At 59.8% G+C, this 17,881-nt stretch overlaps 1 protein-coding gene across 6 annotated transcripts in view; it reads right to left on the reverse strand.

Moving 5' to 3' along the window:
* ACTN4 (actinin alpha 4) overlaps positions 1 to 17,881 on the reverse strand; it is a 73,301-nt gene that overhangs the window by 14,543 nt on the left and 40,877 nt on the right. For 3 of the 6 annotated variants that reach the window (XM_040252865.1, XM_040252863.1, XM_040252861.1), the window contains exons 2-9: positions 13,946 to 14,060; positions 13,637 to 13,756; positions 10,138 to 10,224; positions 9,100 to 9,187; positions 7,125 to 7,203; positions 5,824 to 5,905; positions 5,018 to 5,103; positions 479 to 571 (exon numbers count right to left, since the gene is read on the reverse strand). In XM_040252865.1, the coding sequence (XP_040108799.1) occupies positions 479 to 571; positions 5,018 to 5,103; positions 5,824 to 5,905; positions 7,125 to 7,203; positions 9,100 to 9,187; positions 10,138 to 10,224; positions 13,637 to 13,756; positions 13,946 to 14,060 (750 nt within the window). Of the gene's footprint in view, positions 1 to 478; positions 572 to 3,955; positions 4,042 to 5,017; positions 5,104 to 5,823; positions 5,906 to 7,124; positions 7,204 to 9,099; positions 9,188 to 10,137; positions 10,225 to 13,636; positions 13,757 to 13,945; positions 14,061 to 17,881 lie in introns of all 6 variants that reach the window. The other 3 variants (XM_040252867.1, XM_040252864.1, XM_040252862.1) reach the window with 1 other exon arrangement.

The following is a 17,881-nucleotide window of genomic DNA, read 5'->3' on the forward strand; positions in this document are numbered from 1 at the left end:
AGCTCCTTTTTTTTTTTTTTTTTTAAATAAAGGGACTTCCCTGGTGATCCACTGGTTAAGACTCTGTGCTTCCACTCTAGGGGGTGTGGGTTTGATCCCTGGGTCAGGGAACTAAGATGTTTTTTGCATGGCGTGCCCAACAGATTTTTAAATAAAATAAAATAAAAAGCTCCCCAGCTTATTCTAATGCAGTGGGAAAAACTGTCCCTAGGTATCTCTGCAGCAAGCCAGGCTCGAGGTGCCAGGAGCCAGTAAGCACGGTGGCACATCACTCTGACCCTCAGTCCTGTGAAACCATGAGCATCAGTGTGGTCAAACTCTGCTCTGTAACCCTCTGACCTTCTCTAGAAGGTCTCGCTGCCATCCTTGCTCTCTCCTCTGCAGGTGTCATATGGCCTTGGGCCAAGGGTAATGAGGGGACGGATCCTTCAGCTCTGGCGGGGCCCACGGGGGAAGGCGGGGGCGAGGGGTCACTCACGTCGCTGGCCAGCCTCTCGTAATCTTCCATCAGGTGCTCGTTCTCCTGGTTGACGGCCAGCACCTTGCAGATCCGGTTGGCAGCGGTCTCAGCCTAGGTCGGGGGACGGGGTGGGGCGGGGGGAAGCGCATACAGTCAGGGCTGCCTGGGGGCTGCTGACCCTCCCTCCTGACACGCAGGTCCCCTGAAAGCTGCCACGTCCGTGGCCCACACAGAAGGCCCCGAGGCGGGGAGGAGAGGAAGCACAGAGCCAGCAAGAGGGTGCCCTGAGTGGCTGAGTTCCGACAGGCCTTGCTGGGGTCCTTGAAGATGACTGCTAAGGCCCCTGCTCGGGGGGGCGGGCCCGCGTGCCCTCTCAGCCTGGACCCTGGAAGTGTTGAAGTGGAGTGGGGAGTCCCCTAATGTGGGGGACATGGACTCAAGAGGACCACAGAGAGGAGGCCTGGGTGAGGCTGAGTAGGGTCCTCCACGCAGCTGAGCCCTGGAAGGACCCGCCCCTTGGCTGGGAAGGGAGGCTGCACCAGGGAGCCGTGGGGTGTGGGCAGAGGAGGGGGTGCCAGTGTCCCCCAGAGCAGGCTGGTGGTTGGTGCATGAGCAGAGCATGTCTGGCCCCTTTTCTATACCCCCCTGCTGGAGGAGGCTGCCGCTGGCTAGGTGGGCAGAGGTCCCGGTCCACAGGGCGGAGGGGAGCGGTGCCAACAGTGACTAGTCTGCCCCGAACTACAGGGTGGGGTCCTGCTGGGGGTGGGGGGCGGAATGCCAGGACAGGAGGAGGAGGGTGAGGGATGGCACACAGAGACCAGGTACCTTTCAGGAAGCACAGAAAGCCTCCAAGAAGAAGAGTTGAAAACGGCAACAGAACAGGAACAGAAATAGTGAGGAGGGTCTACAGAGCGGCGAGGAAGGAAAACAGAGAGGCTTGGGGATGGCTCCAGCCCCGCTGACACCCGCCTCTCTCCTCCACACACAGGTGGGGAGGGGAGTGGAGGGCCAGCTGCGCTGGTGTGTACACACACGCACACGCGCACACACCTGCTGCAGGCTGCAGGACACTCGCCAACGCACCCCAGAGGGGAGGCTCGCGAAGGCCTTGGCCAGTGAACGCCCAGCCCCGAGCGAGCGCAGGAAGCAGAGCTCAGGGAAGTCCTGACCCCCAGCCTGAGAGACAACCAGGCCGGCACCCCAAGTTTAGCTCCACCCTGCCGGGCAGGCCCCGCGAAGGTGCGGGCTGATGGGCAGGAGTGTTTTGTTTTGAGGCTGAATTCCTGGCAGCCGGCTCGAGGCTTGGCGTGTTTGAGGGACTCAGAGCTGATGAATGAATGAGCGAGCAAAGGACAAGGAGCAGATGCTTTCGTGAGTAGAAATAAACCATCAGGAGAGGACGGGCATACGTGGGGTGAGGACTAGGGCTGCCCTGCATTCATGAAATGAAACAAAACCCAGAGAGCACTCTTTTAAGAGGCCTGATGGAGCCTCTGGGGAAAAGACGGTGGAAATAACGCAAGCATTACAGGGCTCTCCTGAGAAGTAAACACAGGCTGGGGGAAGCTGGAGAGGCCTGTATTCTGCATGTCCCTGGTGGCCAGCAGCTCCCCAGAGGCTGGCCTTTATTTCCTCCCTCATGAGAGAGGCCCAGCTCCCTCACAAACTGCCAGATATTGGGGCTTCCCTGGTGTCCAGTGGTTAGGACTCCCTGCTTCCACTGCAGGGGGTGCTGGTCTGGGAACTAAGATCCCAAACCCCGAGGGGTAAAAAACACCAAAAAAACCCCTCCCAAATGCTCTGACCTGGGCTTTCCGGCCGGCATCCCCTCCCACAGATGCCTCCAGGCCTCTGGTCCCCCACCCTGGAGTACTGCTCTAAGCACCAGAGGGCAGTTTGGGCAGAGAGAAGACACCCCCTTCAGGGCAGTGTGGTGGCAGCGAGGGTGGAGGCCCACAGCGAACGCGCTGTTAGTCGGGGTTTGTGGCCAGGAATCTTCCACCCAACCTCGTTTTCCTTCTAGGGTGAGGGGTCCCCTTTACTCTCTCTGCCTGTGCCAAAGGCACCCCCCACCTCCCCACCACCAGGAGAACACGTCAAACACACACTCCAGCCACATGCTGCGGAGGCTGCTCCCACTGCCAGGACGTGTGCCGGGGCACCCATGGGGCCGGACGCCGTCCTGAGCCCTTCGCCTGCTCATTTCATCCTCAGACGATCCTGAGGAGGGCGCTGGTCTGCTCCCCATTTTACACGCGGGAGAAGGGAGGTGAGGGTCCTCTCTGAGGTTACACTGCTGAGCGGCGACAGAGCAGGGACCCCTGGCAGACTGCCCTCAGGAAGGCCTTGCTGGACCTGGGGCTCGGAGGCAGGCGGCAGTCAAAGTCCGCATCCTGTGACTTGTGTCCCCCTCCTGTAAGTGGGGATAACGGGGCCTGCCCACTCCTGGCGTGGGCATGGGCCGCTGGCAGCCCGTGCACATGGAGTGTTTGGAGGAGGTCCTAGCGCGCAGCTGCGGGCGGGCTACGTTGCTTCAGCTGTGTCCAACTCTGTGCGACCCCGTGGACTGTAGCCCGCCAGGCTCCTCCGTCCACGGGATTCTCTAGGCAAGAATGCTGGAGTGGGTTGCCGTGTCCTCCTCCAGGGGATCTTCTCAACCCAGGGACTGAACCCATGTCTCTTATGTCTCCTGCACTGACAGGCAGTTCTTTACCACTAGCACCACCTGGGAAGCACGCAGTTAGTGCTCAATAAATAGCTTATTTCTTGGTCTTCTCTCTGCCCAACTGCTAAGCGGGACACAGAATCAAGTTGCTAGGAATACACTGCAGGCCAAAACCAGGCACCCCAGGAGGCAGGAGGAGGGGACAGAGGTGTCCAGGCCTCCAGGCAGCAGGGGCAGCTCCGCTGAGAGGTCGGCCGGGCTCAGGGAGGGCCACCCCGGGGAACAGACACTCCTGACTCCCTGCTTGTGGTGGTGGGGCTGTGGGGGGCAGGGGCCTGGTGACCTGGGCCCCTGGAATCAGAGACGGGCTCGTCCTGGGGCATTTGCTGGGGGAAGGAGCTGCAGAGCAGGGCAGGAGAGCCAGCGTTCCCAGTGGGGACATGGCCAGTGCGGCAGGCGGGCGGCCGGGCATGGATCAGGGAAAGAGGGGGACAACTGAGAGCCGGCGCACAGGCCCCAGCTGTGCCTAGCTGTCTGAGGTGATACTGGGACTCGACTGCCTTGTCTAGAGAAACCGGGACCAGCCGCCACTTCACAGGGTGGGCTATATCCATGGAGGGACTCGTGGGACTGTCTGTGGTGTCTCAGCCCTGGACCAGCGCTGGCTGGGCGATGGCCATAGAGGCTCAGGGTCACAAGAACCTTCCAGGCTGGGTCAGTCGTCAGGCCACAGCCCAGACACTGGGATGGTGGGATGGTGGTGGGGGTAGGAGGTTGGCGAGGGTGAGTCTCCAGCCACAGCAGTGAAGGTGCTCCCGCCCCCAGCTCACCTTTTGAGCCCCTGAGAAAGCGTGGTAGAAGCAGGACACGTAAGTCATGATGGCTTTCTCATCTGGCCTCAGAGTGCCTACAATATCTGCGCAGAGAGAGAGAGAGAGAGAGAGGCAGGAGACAGTGAAAGATGCAGGAAGGGTGGCCGAGGCCGGGCCCGAGGCTCATGCGGGAAGGATAGCGCTGGCTCTGGACTGGAAGCCAGACCCCGGCTCCAGCCTACGTGGGCGCGTCTTGCCGAAGTTTCGCAGAGGGAAAGGGGGTACATCCGAAAGGGACAGATTCCTTTCCTAACCAGGCCCAGGTTTGGGACACACTAGCCAGGAAGCCTTGGCTGGGGCTGGGGGATCTGGCTTGCATTATTTTATCTTTCTGAAAACATACGCAGGACCCATGTCCTGTGTGACCACCTACCACCTGAGCACAAACCCCTAATCATCTCCTGGGGTCTCAGAATGAAACCCCAACTCCAGGACTCAATGTCTCCTCTAGAAGGTCTCTGTCACCTTCTCCAACCTCGTTTTCCTCTCCTCCCCAGCCATTCCTTGGATAAGCCCCGCCACTGATGCCTTCAGTGCCTCTGCACTTGCTCCCCCTTCTATCTGGAACACTGTCCGCAGCTCCTCGCCCAGCAGCACCTGCTCATCACCCTCTCCCAGCCAGCGGCCCCAGGTGAGGAGCCCAGTGCCTCCCACCGGGCGGTCTGTGCTCTCTCCTACTCCTCTCATGTACGTTACTTTCTCTGTGGGCCTGCTCCTTGTCTGTCTCGCCCACTAGAATGTAAGCTCCATGAGGGCAGGGGCCCTGCCTGGCTCGGTCACTGGCTGTATGTATTCTCAGTGCTGGCACTGAAGTAGGGGGGTGAGCTCTGAGGCGCTCGAGAGATACTACGAGCAGAGAGAGGTAAATGGGTGGTGATGCCAAGGAGCCGGGGGGATGGCTTCCAGTTGGAGAGAGGCCACTGTCGTCTGCAAGAGAAATGAGGTAAGTGCGGGAGGAGAGAGGCAGCAGCGGCATTGGGCGGTGGCGGCGAGGTGGGCCTGCCTGGCCCTGCCCGGTACCTTCTGCGCTCCCGAAAAGGCATGGTAGAAGCTGGACACATAGGTCATTATGGCCTTCTCGTCGGGCCGGGCCGTGTTCACGATGTCTGTAAGTGAATGACAAGGGTTAAACTGCCCCAGCCGGGGTGGGGACGGGAGCTCACGGAGATGCACGGGCTCCCCAGGCCACAGCAGGAGTCCTGGGAGAAGGACCCTCGGAGCCGATTCCACGACCCTGGGCGACTCCAGTGGGCTTGGCCAGCCCCTCGGCCCCTCCATCCCCCATGGTCACCGGAAAGGCCAAGGCTGTGGGAAATGGAATTAAGACGAGGCCACTTCCTCTCTCTGAGAACGGCCTCAAGGGGCTGCTAGACGGTCAGCCCCAGGGGCCGCCAGAGGCCAGAGGCGGGGGTCCTGGCCGGGGTGGTGCGTGGCTGGGAAATGGAGCAAAGCCGGAAAAGGAAAACAACACTCCATCTGTGGGCGCCAGATCCCCAGCCTGTGGCAGGCAGGAAGGTGGAGGCCTTGGTTCTTCACAGGAGCCGACCCTCCCAGTGACTGAGGGGCAGGACCAGTCAGGAAGGGTTATGGCTGGGGGGCTGGGGCCCAGGCCCCAGGGGTGGCCCTAAGAGCTGGTCCCTTCAAAGACCCCTTCCCCACCAACTCCAACCCAGGCTGCTCCAGCCTGGGCGCCCTGAGTGACAACACCATTATTCCCGGTTCAGGCAGATTCGCTCAGGCATTCCGGCTGGCTCCGCCAGCTCCGAGGTCACCCCAAGACATGCCCATAGAACAGCATGCTGACAGAACAAGAGGGGTGTACTTACCCTCTGCGTCTAGCATCTTGGGAATGTCGAGGTATTTCTCAGCCACTTCGAAGGCATTGTTCAGGTTGGTGACGGGGTCGTCCTGGGGGAGGGAGGCGAGGGAAGGAGGAGAAACATGGTCAGGGGCAGGACGCACAAGCAGAGGGAACAAGGGCTGGCCCCGAAGGGAGGGATCCTGGGAGGGCTAGAACTGGAAATGCTCCTTCAGGCAGCTCTCAGCCACTTGTGCTGCTGCAGGGAGGTGGGGGCGGGGCAGGGCGGACACACCTGGATAAAGGAGCACTGCTGTAAATCTTTGGGGGCTAACTGTGCACCTTTCCTCCAGAAAAAAAAACACAGGCGTGCTCTTTCCTTAGAATTTCCAACCATCCCTGGGTCCCAGATTAAGACCCTCTGCCCTGAAACACTGATCCAGACCTGAGAGCTCACTGGGGTGTGGGCATGGGGATGGGGAGCAGAAAGCCTCCACGTTCTAAGCTCAGCCCAGCTCACAGGATGGGAGCCCACTTCACACTGACCCTCCCTCACGGGCCTCTCCCACTCTCTAGCTACAGCCCAATTCGATTACTTGATTAGAGGCTGTGGCCTGAGCGGGCTGAACACAGGCCTGGGCACCCCTGTCCCCCAATCTGGGCCCCCATCTGGGATGATGCTCTTTCTCTCTGGCCCTAGGCTGCCTCCCCCACAGGCCCTGCCCTACGAGGCCAGCTCAGGAGCGCCTTCCTTCTGTAGCATGGGTAACCCCCGTGATGGTTCAGAATTCCTTACCCCTCCCCACTGGGCAGAGCGTGAACGCTTCCAGAATCTAGAGGGCTATGTAAGGGGAGCTGGGGACCTCCCTGGTGGTCCAGTGTTAAGAATCCGCCTTCCAATGCAGGGGGACTCGGGTTCGATCCCTGGTCGGGGAACTAAGATTCCACATGCCAAGGGGCAACTAATCCTGTGTGCCAAAGCAACTGAGCCCCCACGCCACCACTAGAGAGGAGCCTGCCTGCCACAACCAGGCCCTGATAAAGTCGTAAGTAATAAGTAAAAAGGAAGGGGAGCCGGAAAGATCTCCCATAACCCCTGGCAGCTGCAATGTTCAAGGAGGGAGAAGGGGACAGGTCCCAAGGGGAGCAAAGGAGGCGAGATTAGCCACCGAGCCTGGGGTTTCCTGATGGCTGGCACAGGGGCCCCCTGGTTCAGAGCACAGAGTTCAGCTCTGGACACCAGCGACAGAAGCGCTGGGGGCAGTGGCCCAGAGTCAGGGTCAGAGTTGGGGTGTCTGTGGGCCACTGAGGGGAGCGAGAGATGCATACCTTTCTCAGCTTGTCGTACTCGATCAGTTCTGGTCTGTGCCGGTGGATCAGGGCGTTGAAGGCAAGACCGTCCTTCCAGCTGGGGATGGAAAGGCCAAGGTTGTGAGGAGGGCCCCCATGGTTATGAGGGGCTATGGCCCGTGAGCACACAGGAATGACTACCTCCCACTCAGTGAGGTGGTCTAGAGTGTGTGCCCAGCTGGCGGTGAGCCTGGCTGCTGGAGCCAGACCGTCTGGGGGAAAATCCCACCCCTTCCGCTGTCAGTGCAACCTTAGGCAAGTCCCCTCATCTCCTGCTACCTCAGTTTCTACATCTGCAAAACAAGGATAACACAGTGCCGACACTTCATCGAGCTGTTGTGAGGGATGAGTAACTGTGTGAGGCTTAGACCGATACCTGACACGTGACAAGCGCTTTATGACTGCTCGTTACCGGGGTAGCTGTGCCCCGCTGAGCACTGCCGTGCGTGGCCCCACTGAGCCAGACAGGCCTGCACTGTGGGCCCTCTGCACCTTGGCTGACCTGACCGGTGTGCTGGCTAAATGCCAGGGTGTGGCTTGGCGTGAGGGGCTCTGTTCAGAGGGAAGTGACAGCTGGTCACAGGCCAGACTGGTCACATTTCCCTCCCTGAGAACCTCTAAGGCAGGGGTCCCCAACTGCTGGGTTGTACACAGGCACCTCCTGTCAGGTCAGTGGCAGCATCACAGTAGAAATAAAGTTCACAGAAAATAGAATGGGCTTGAATCATCCCAAAACTATGCCCCCCTCCCACCCTGAGAGAGAGGAATGGTCCGTGGAAAAACTGTCTTCCATGAAACCAGCTCCTGGTGCCAAAGAGGTTGGGGGCCGCTGCTCTAAGGGCTGGCTCTTCCAGAGGTCAAGCTTAATGGCGTCTCAGACAGACCCCTCTCTGACCACGACACTCTTGCTGGTTACCTTATGATACCTTACCCCATTTTGTTGTCTTTCTCTGGCCCTTCTCACTACTTGGCATTAGGCTGGTTCCTTCACACCTTTGTGAACTACACCTTTGTGAACAACTAGTCCTCCGGCTGAGGTGTGACCTTCCAAGGGCAGGGACTTGATTTTGGCGCTATTGTATTCCCACTCTTGGCATAGAGTAGGCACTTCATAGGTACTGAGTGACTGAATACATAAATGAATGAGAAGTGCACGGAGGACCAGCTAGCTGGGAAGGAAGGAGATGCGGAGATCAAGGGAGGGACTGCAAGCTATGAACGGCTGAGCACAATGGTCCCCAGGGGCCAGTGTAGGGCCCTGGGGAGCCCGAGGACACAGCAGGACCTCTGTGGATGCTGGAAAACCCCATTCTTCATCCCTAGGTGTGCCCTCTCTCTGGACCATCCTCCTCAGGAAGACAGCAGAGGCTCAGAGGGGTGAAGTCACGGTCATGTCAGATCTGATCTCAAGGCCACCCCCAAAGCCTGCACGCCTAATCCCCAGGCTGTGCCATACTCCCAGATCTCCCACTGACCATGCCTGCCTTGTGGACACACTAATTTTCTGCCCTGACCCGAGGAGAGCAGGCTTATTCTGGCTGAGTCCTGTTCCTCTAATAGACACAGGGCACATTTCCCCAGACACTAAACTCACTAAGGATGGCAGGTCCCTCTTGAGAGGTCAAAACAAAGAAAGAGCTTTGTTGCTGCTTCTGAGTTACCTGACTTGGAAAAGAAGACTCTACAGGGCCTCCCAGAGGTGCTGGGCCGTAAGGCCTTCAGCCCGGGACGGTGAGCTGACTGCCCCCTCCCCCAAGGGACGCAGGGACCTTCCCAGGGGTTCATGGAAGCCAGTGTGTGGCGGGGGGCACTCTTGAGAGCTGGCACCTCACAGACCCTGGCAAAACCAGAGGAAGAGGGCCAGAGTAGGGGTGGGGATGGGGCCGGCCAGCATCTCAAGTCCTGGGAAGCAGCGTGGGGATGATGTGGGCAAGGCTCTTCACCAGCCGCTCACCTGATGTGGAAGTTCTGCACGTTGACGTTCTTGTACGGAGCCGTCTTTCTCTGGCACCAGAGGAGGAGCCCCTCCTTGGCAGAGGTCTCTGCAGAACACATGAGGATGGTGAGCCCAGGCTCACAGCTAAAGGCACAGCGCCCAGTGCGGGTGGGTCACCCTTGGGGCTCAGGCATAAGAGGCAGAGACAAGCTGGGAGAAGAGGCCCTTGGACGGGGCAGTCCCAGTGTGGGTGCCCCTTCTGGATCCCAGCTGCACCCCAGGCCCCGGAGGCAGTCACTCACCTGGGGTCACCCTGGAAGTGACAGTGACAGGGCAGTGTCAGGGCCTGAACTCGAGCCATTTCTGACCCCAAAGCCTATGCCTGGCAGGACACACTGCCAACAAGCGCCTGATGCAGGCCCCGGCTTCTGAACAAGGCCCCAAGAACAGGCTGCCCGCTCAGGGGCCGGCCGCAGCTTTGAGGAAGCGGGGTGGGAGGGCCCCAGGAGGTCCCTCCGTTCCCCATGGGCAGCGCCCCGTGGACTGTCCTCAGCAGTCTGGGCGTGCTATGAGGGCAGGTCCTACGTGTGTCCTGGTCACTGCGCTGGCCTGTCACCAGGAGCCCCTCCACACGCTGGCCCCGTGGTTTTTCTCACCCTGTGTTGGCCTGGACCCTGGAGGCCAAGTCCGAGGGTGGGAGGTGGAGTGGAAACGTGGGTGCTGACGCCCCGGAGAACGAGGCCAGGCCTGACTCTATCTCGAGTCTACTCCCAGACTGTCAGATGGTGTGGTCACGCCCACCAGACAAGGGTGTTGTGAGGGTCCACTGAGAGGGCGTGGCTGCACGGGCCCCCCCTCACCTGCACCTGGGCCAGCACCTCCACCCAGCACTCCTGGGCAGGGCCAGGCCCTAGGAGTCACGTCCAGACTCAGGAAAGAGCCTCGAGGCATGAAGACAAAACACCGGAAAGTCTAACCAAGTCCCCCAAACTTGGGTGGCACTGGGGTTGAGAGAAAAGGCTGCTCTCTGCCAGTCAGCAGGCCCTCGGCTCTCACCTTCCACAGAGATGTCCTGGATGGCGAACCTGAGGATGATGGTCCAAATCATTCCCAGGGTCATCTTCGCATTGCCGTCCACAATCTCTGCACACAGGGAAAGGGGCAGAGGGTGAGAAGGTTGTTAGAGCCAGAGGGTGACACCCCAGGACCATCTAGAGTTCAACTCCGTCATCTGACAGAGCTGCCCAGGCCTGTCCTGCACCACCTGCGCTGGGAGAAGGTGTCCCTCAACAGGAAGCGTGGTCCCCAAAACCTTCCGCCCCTTGGCACCTTCAGGCTTCCTTCCGCACACGTGTTCTTAGCCACACAGGCCTCCTCCTCTCCGGGGAGCTCATTCTCGTGACCCAGTGCAAAGGACTCTCCCAGGCATTGCAGGGCCTGCGCCTCCGGGCCCCGTCACCCCTGTACGGGCATGTCCCCCCACTAGCAGGTACAGGCCATGCTAGTGTTTGCTGAGAGTCTGTCCCCTTCCTTCCAACAACCAGTCCTGCCACCTCAGTCCAAGCCACTGTCGTGTCCCCCAGATCTCGATGCACCGCCTCCTCCGTCCCCGTGATCCACTCCCACGCAGCAGGGGGGTCACTCTAACAGGTGCATCGGATTTGTGTCTAGCGCCTGCTTCAGGCCCCACCGTGCCTGAAACAAACCCTGTGTGCTGGAGGCGGGCTCACAAGCCCTGCTCTGCAAGACCCGGCCGCTCCCTCCCCAGCACTCTCTAAGCTCCGCCCTCTTGGCGAGTCAGCGTTTGCTTGCTTTAAGGATCTCACCCACAAAGTGCACTCTTTGCCTCCTTCCTCAGAAGGCTGGTGGTCCTTCCCAGCCTGTTCTATATCTCTGCTTCTACGTCACCTCCCAGCTTCCCTGACTTCCCCAGCCCCCTGCTCTTGCCTTCACACACACACACTGGCTGGTTTGTCTGCCTTCCCAGCTGATATGGTGGTAAAGGATCTGCCTGACAAGCAGAAGGCATGAGTTCGATCCCTGGGTCGGGAAGATCCCCTGGAGAAGGAAATGACAACCCACTCCAGGATTCTTGCCTGGGAAATCCCATGGACAGAGGAGCCTGGCGGGCTACAGCCCTTGGGGTCACAAAAGAGTTGGCCATGACTGAGTGACTCAGTGGCAGCAGCAGCTGCCTATTCCTCGTCTGCGTTGCCGTCAATCCTGCACCCCCAGCACCTGGCCCAGCGAGAGAGAGAGAGAGAGAGAGAGAGAGAGAGAGAGAGATGTGGAGCTGTGGGAGGTGGGGAGCAGGGGGTACAAGGGCCAGCTGCCAAGCTCGCGCTTCCTCAGCTGACCAAAAACCACTCTCCCAGACTCCTGGGGGTGAGAGAGAAGGGTCTGGACCACGCGTTCCTCAGCTTCAGCAACTTGGAGAAAAACCACTTCTGGACACTCAGGCACCCTGGGGTCTGGGGCCAGGTGGAGCAAGTGCGGACAAGCAGCCGCAGACCAGAGCCCATCGGCCTGACACACCTGTGGCGGTCCTCTCAGGCCTGCAGCCCACCACGCCTCTCACAGCCCAGATGCAGGAGGGAGGCTGGGAGAACGGAGGGATGCCTCAAGAGACCGTGGTCACTGGCCTCGATGACAGAAAACTCTAGGTGAGCTTGATTTGAGGAGGAGGGACGACGGTCCCCCAGAGGATGGGGCCCAGCCTTTCCGGAGGACACACTCACCAGGAGGAAGTGGGGTGGGGGGCTCTTTAGTCACCGGAGAGGCGCCCCCCAGTGAAGCTGTGGGCTGCCGGCTGAGGGGAGCTCTCCGTTTGAGGGTTTGGGGAGAGGAAATACATGCAGCTGGCTGCCTGAAGGCAGGGGAAGGACACGGTGTCTGTCTGCACATTTCCCAGGGCAGAGAACCCCAGGCTTGGAAACTAGGCCGAGCCTTCTCGTGGGTGAGAGCAGGGATTTGTCCAGGAAATCCACGCTGTGTTCCTCCTGGGTGCCGGCCGCAGTGCCCGTTCCCAGCTGGTGCCTGAGCACGCTGGTCACGGAGGGCTTAGAGAGTCCCTGTGACCAGGGGGACGGTGGCCGCTCTCATGACACACCCACCAGCTGCTCCCTGGACCTGCAGCTGTGCCTCCGCCTCCTGACCCCACTCACAAGCCCCACGAGGAAGTCATGTTCCCGCAGCTGCCGAGACAGTGCGGAGGGACAGGGAGTCGGGGGTGGGTGGGGGTCTAGATCAGGGCTCTCAGGTACCCCAGAGATCTCAGAATGGCTCCGGCCAGCTGCCCACAAGAGGCCCGAAGGCCATGGGTGTTGGGAGCAAAGCGGTCTGGGCATGAACAGGGAATGTTTTTAGACTCAGTTTTTCTCCAAATGAAAACATGACTGCCATGGGTCTTCTCTCACCCTGTCTGTGTTTACAGGCTAGCATTTGAGCAAAATAAAAAAAAAAAATCCAGCTGTGAGAAGCAGGAGGCTGGAGGGGAGCCAGGAGGAAAGATCCATGCAAGGACAGAAAAATCTCAGGGCCTGATTGAATTCGGGCTTTTTTTTTTTTTTAAACAAACACCAACCACCTCGACCGTGGCATGCGAAGCTTGGCACCCCTCCTTGCAGAGGGCCCGGGCCAGGGCAGAGCCTTGGAACACGGGACGTGCATTCCTGGCCTGGAGTCTCAGCCAGACTCTCAGAGCCCTGTCATTAACAGCAATTAGTTTTCTTTTGTTTTTCTAAAAGCTGGGACAACATGGATGTTGGGATGTACGAAACCCTGCTCTGACTAATGAGCAAGACTGTGAGCCCAGGCTGATGGGGACCTTCTGGGCTCCATCAGGCCTCGCCTAGTCTCGAAAGGCACCTGGGAAGCTCAAGACAAGAGCTCCAGCTGCTGGAGCAAGGGCACGGCGCTGCTCCCGCCAGGACCCAGAGACAAGGTCACGGTGCCAGCTGGGCATCCACATGGGGCCCAGAGGGATCCTGGGAGCCCCGTCAAGAGGCCATACTCTCCCAGGGCATGCAGCCAGCAAGGTTTGCTCCCTGCCCCAGAGGCCGGACAGCGGGCCGCGAGCGTCCTCCTCTCCTCTGAGCCCCTCCTGCCCGTGGACACCAGGGGGACCTAAGGGCAAAGGTGGTCCTGGCTCAGGGACGGCGGGTCACGTGTCAGGCCAGCACCGGGAGGGTGAGTGAGGTGTCCACGGTCCGAGCAAAGCCATTCCTCCCCTCTGCCCCTCATGACCGGGGGAACCAGATTCCCTGGTCTTGGACTGGATTGTTCTCTGGGGGAAGGAAAGCAGGGGTGGGTTGTGAACCCAACGCCACATCGAAGGCAAACACTGTGGTCACCACTTGGTGTATCTGGCACCCCCATCTTGACCACCAACACAACTTCTTTTTCTTTCTTTCCTGGCTGTGTGGCTTGTAGGATCTTAGTTCCCTGACCAGGGACTGAACCCGGGTCCTCGGCAGTGAGAAAATGGACTCCTAACCACTGGGCCTCCGAAGAATTCCCCCAACGCCACTCTGCTCCGGGCCCCGTCCAGACTCACCTTCCGCCCCGATGGAGACCAGCTTGACGCCTTTGCTGGCGATGAAGTCCAGGGCCTTGTTCACGTTGTTGATTTTGTGCACTCTCATCTTGCCCCGCTCCGGCTTAGGTAACCGCTCCCCTGAGGGCCAAACACCATGAAAGGGAGAGAGGGGGGAGGTTTAGGGTCCCCGCTGCTCCCCAGAACAGGCCGATGCTGGTGCAGTGTGGCTGCAGCTGGTAGAGGCCTTGCTCTTGCCTGGCAGCCATGTGCAGGGCGGGCGGAGTCCTAGGGGCACCTGCAGGGCTGCTGTGGGGGGCTGGGGCTCACCTGATATGACCTCCAGGAGGAGCATGAGCTTGAGCCCGTCTCGGAAGTCCTCATCGATGTTCTCGATCTGCGTGCCAGCCTTCCGCAGGTGGGAGTTGCACCAGGCTGTGAAGGTCTGGGGAGGCAGAACAGAGGGTGGCCGGGAGGGTCAGTGTGGCTGTCGGGGCTCTTCAGCAAGAGGGCCGGGCCATGGCGCTGACTCTGCATCAACAAGGCCATCATGGGGCCCTCGCCCGGGGTCAGGCCCAGGGCCCAACCTCTATCTACACTGGTGCCTATCTCCACAGCGACCCAGGCAGGCTGATGGGAGGAAACTGAGGCTCAGGCTGGTTCCCAGACCACCGGGATAATGGTCAGTGGGATAATGGGTGGCAGAGCGTGGACTGGAACTCACGTTGGCAGCCCAAGTCCTGAACCAGAGCAGAGAACTACGGAGAATGGGGCCCGGGCATGGCGATCAAGCTGACTGGCGCTCAGCCCCCTGCTGGCTGGGGCCTGTCGTCATCAACTCCAGCGCCAGGGAAGTGCGTCACATCAGTTAAGGTGGACGTGTCCAGACACCTTCCGGGGAGACCGGCCCACGCAGCCCCAGCAGCAGGGTCTGGGAAAAAGCCCACGCCTGTTTCCCACGGGAGTCCCCTGCCCTGTTCCCGCCAGCCTGCAGGCCCAGCGTGGACCTGGGCCGACGGCCAGGAATGCACGAGAGAGCCCGCGCTGCGCCCGGGTGCGGGCAGAGGCCGTGTGGGGGGCGAGGGGCTTCCAGGAAGACACTGGCCAAACACCATGTGTTTTGACAACTGTCACCAGAACAGCTCATTGGGAGACTCAATGCGAGGCCCCTCGCAGACAAAGAAGCTGTCTAATTAACACACCACTAGGCGGGTGCAAGCAAGGGTTCCCTCCAAACCCGAAGAAAGGGGGAGGGTTGCAGGCAGCTAGGGTACCCCACCCGCCTCCCACCAACAGGAAGGAGAGTTCCATTGCCACTGCCCCGGAGAGACAGAAACCTGCCCGCGGCTGTCCCCTCTGTCCCTCGGTCCACACCCACCCCTCCCCCAGCATCAGCCCCCCTGGACACCCACCCAGGCTGGCCAGCCTGCCCCACCCCGATCCTGACTCAGATGCCCGCCCCTCCTCTGTGCAGGTCTGTCAGAGGACCACTGTTTCCCTTTTTTTTTTTTTTTAAGTATTTTTATTTATTTGGCTCTGCCAGGTCTTAGTTGCGGCATGCGGGACCTAGCTCCCTGACCAGGGATCAAACCCAGGCCCCCTGCACTGGCAGCGTGGAGCCTCAGCCATGGGACCCCCACCAGGGAAGTCCCTCTGCTTCACTCCTAACAGTTGCGTGCTGTTTTCCGCCTCCTGGCAGTCGTGAGCTACTCTGGAGCAGGTTCTCTGCGAGGTGCGCACGCATCCGCCTCCCCACCTCACTTCCTTGCTCCTTCCCCCGAGCAGCTCTGAGTTCGGACAAACTGGGGCCAGGCTGCTGGTTACACCACCCCTGCGGAAAGGTTACCCAACCCTCCAAACGCCCGCTTCCTCATCTGCAACGTGGCAGCGAAGACACCACCCGAGTCACGCACGGTCAGCGCAAGGCTTCATGGTGGTGACCCTGTGGAGCTGGAGTACACAGCAGGCGCTCAGTTCTCCGCACACCATGCTTCCCGGGGTCCTCTCCTCCCCGGACACCCTGCCTGCCCTCACCACCACACACAGCCCTTGGCATCTCGGAAAGCATTCTCCAATCATTTGGGGGTCTTGCCGGATGTTACGTGCATATGTGTGTGTGCTCCCGGGCGGTAGAAATTTAGTCTCATGTCGCACATGCCTTTAGAATGCCCAAAGCACAGTGGCCTTGGGCCTGGGCAGCAGCAGGCCAGGCTGGGACAGGAAGTGGCAGGGGATGCCGGGCCTCTGCTATCCCCTGCTCCTGAAAGATGCAGTGGGGCAGCAGACTGGCCATCACATCCCCAGCTGAGGACAAGAGGGTAGTTCCCAGAGACCCAGCCCCCAGTGCTTCTGGGCCGAGATCTAGGCACCTGGTCTGCAGGGAGGGCACCTCTCTCCATCAGCCTATGTTACACCTGAGGTAATCCTTCAGGGCTTGAGTGCCGGCCCCTCAGCTTACTTCTGGGATTGCAACCAGGTGACTTGGCCTACCTACACCTCATCATCCTACTCTGTAGGATGGACTTATCAGAATCTACCGCCTGTATTTGCTGTGGGATTGAATGTGGGAGGGAGGTGGACAGGAATGCTTTAAAACATCCGCCACAGAGCTGGGCATCCCGAGAACTCGCACACCTGGGACCGCATCCACACCGGCGGCTTCCCACTCCATCCCTGGGAAGGGTGGGACCTAGTCTCTCTGCAAAGGCCCTGACCCCACCACCACGGTTTGGAGGGGAAACGAGACTGCAGAAGACCCTCTCACTCCAACCTGGGCGGGCTCTGAATGAACTTGACCTCACTGGGCTCAGGTCGTCTGTCCTCAGGAGATCACAACACCACCCACCCTGTGCACACGGCGCACCTCCACACCTTTGCTCACCTTCTCTGGGCGGAAAACAAGAGCTGTGGCTGGGGCCTCACGCAGACCTGCCTTGCCCACTGAGGCCACCTTCCAGCAGGGTAACCTCGGGCAAGCAAGGAGCCTCAGGTTCCGTGCTGGGTGAAAATGGAGACAGTAATCTCCTCTCTTAAACGATGATTAAACAAAATAACGCAAGTAAATCACTTAGGACTGCGCCTGGCACAGATGAAGTATTCAGTTTTAAACAAATGTCAAGGGAAGGACTACTTTCAGATAAATGGTAACTCTGCCTGGCACTCCCGTCTCCCTGGTCGGAAGCAGGCAGAGGCGCAAGCAGAATGCAGAGCGAGTGCTCGGGGAGAAGACCCACCAGTGTGGCCTCGGTGGCGAGGAACCTGACATCTGACGGACGGGAAGGCCGCCGAGAGGCCCCACGCCCGCACTCCATGGCCTGTCCGGCCATTTTCTCCTCCCGAAAGACCAGGGACATCTGCTGACGCTGGAGACTCAGGGGGCCCCAAGCCCGGGGCACAGTGGGCAGGAGTCACGAGGCCCTCCTCAGGATCAAGCCCACCACTCGCAGCCCCAGCTCCATGTGGCACGACTGTGAGTAGGAGCTGGAGTTCCAGCGGGACATGAAAAATTCATAGCTGCTTCTACTTGGTTACAAAAATAACATTCTGCTTATTCACTCCCTCTCCCTGCCCGGTTTAGACTGAGATGTGCGGGGTGGGTAGTGCGGAGGGTGGTTTCTATAGATGGAGGCCTCGTGGGTCCGCTGTGCCCCCGCCACTCTGCAGCTCTGTAGCTCTGTCACAGCACAAGTCGTGGAGCGTGGCAGGCCCCGCTGGCTCCGTGATGCCCAGGGCGCCGTGGGGCGGGACACCCACTCCTGAGACGGCCATCTGCTGCCTGCCGGTCAGGGCCAGGCCTGGAGCTGAACCCACCACGCTGAGCAGAAGCAGACCCAGGCTGCACGCTAAGGAGCTTCCAGTGTGACGAGGGACAGAAGTGATCTCATTAGCCAAGCGATGACTGAACTACAGAAGTGACACCCTCAGGAAAAGAGCGAACGGCAACAACCACAGCAGACACTCCCGTGAGCTAACTGTGTGCCCCGCGCTGTTCTAGGCACTTCGCCACATGTTAATGATGCCTCTCATCCGCACAGCTACCTTGTGAGGCGGCTGCCATTTCTGCCCCATTTAACAGATGAGGAAACTGAGGGTCTGAGAGGTGATGTGACTTGCCCACAGGTACTCATGTACCTGTAAAGTTACAGAGTGAGATTTAAAGCCAGGTACCCTGGCCCAGCTTCCCAGCTGGCGCTAGTGGTAAAGAACCTGGCTGTCAATGCAGGAGACATGAGAGATGCTGGTTCAATCCCTACGTCAGGAAGTTCC

The sequence above is a fragment of the Oryx dammah genome, unplaced genomic scaffold (genome assembly GCF_014754425.2).
Source record: "Oryx dammah isolate SB20612 unplaced genomic scaffold, SCBI_Odam_1.1 HiC_scaffold_13, whole genome shotgun sequence".
Taxonomy (NCBI): Eukaryota; Metazoa; Chordata; class Mammalia; order Artiodactyla; family Bovidae; genus Oryx; species Oryx dammah.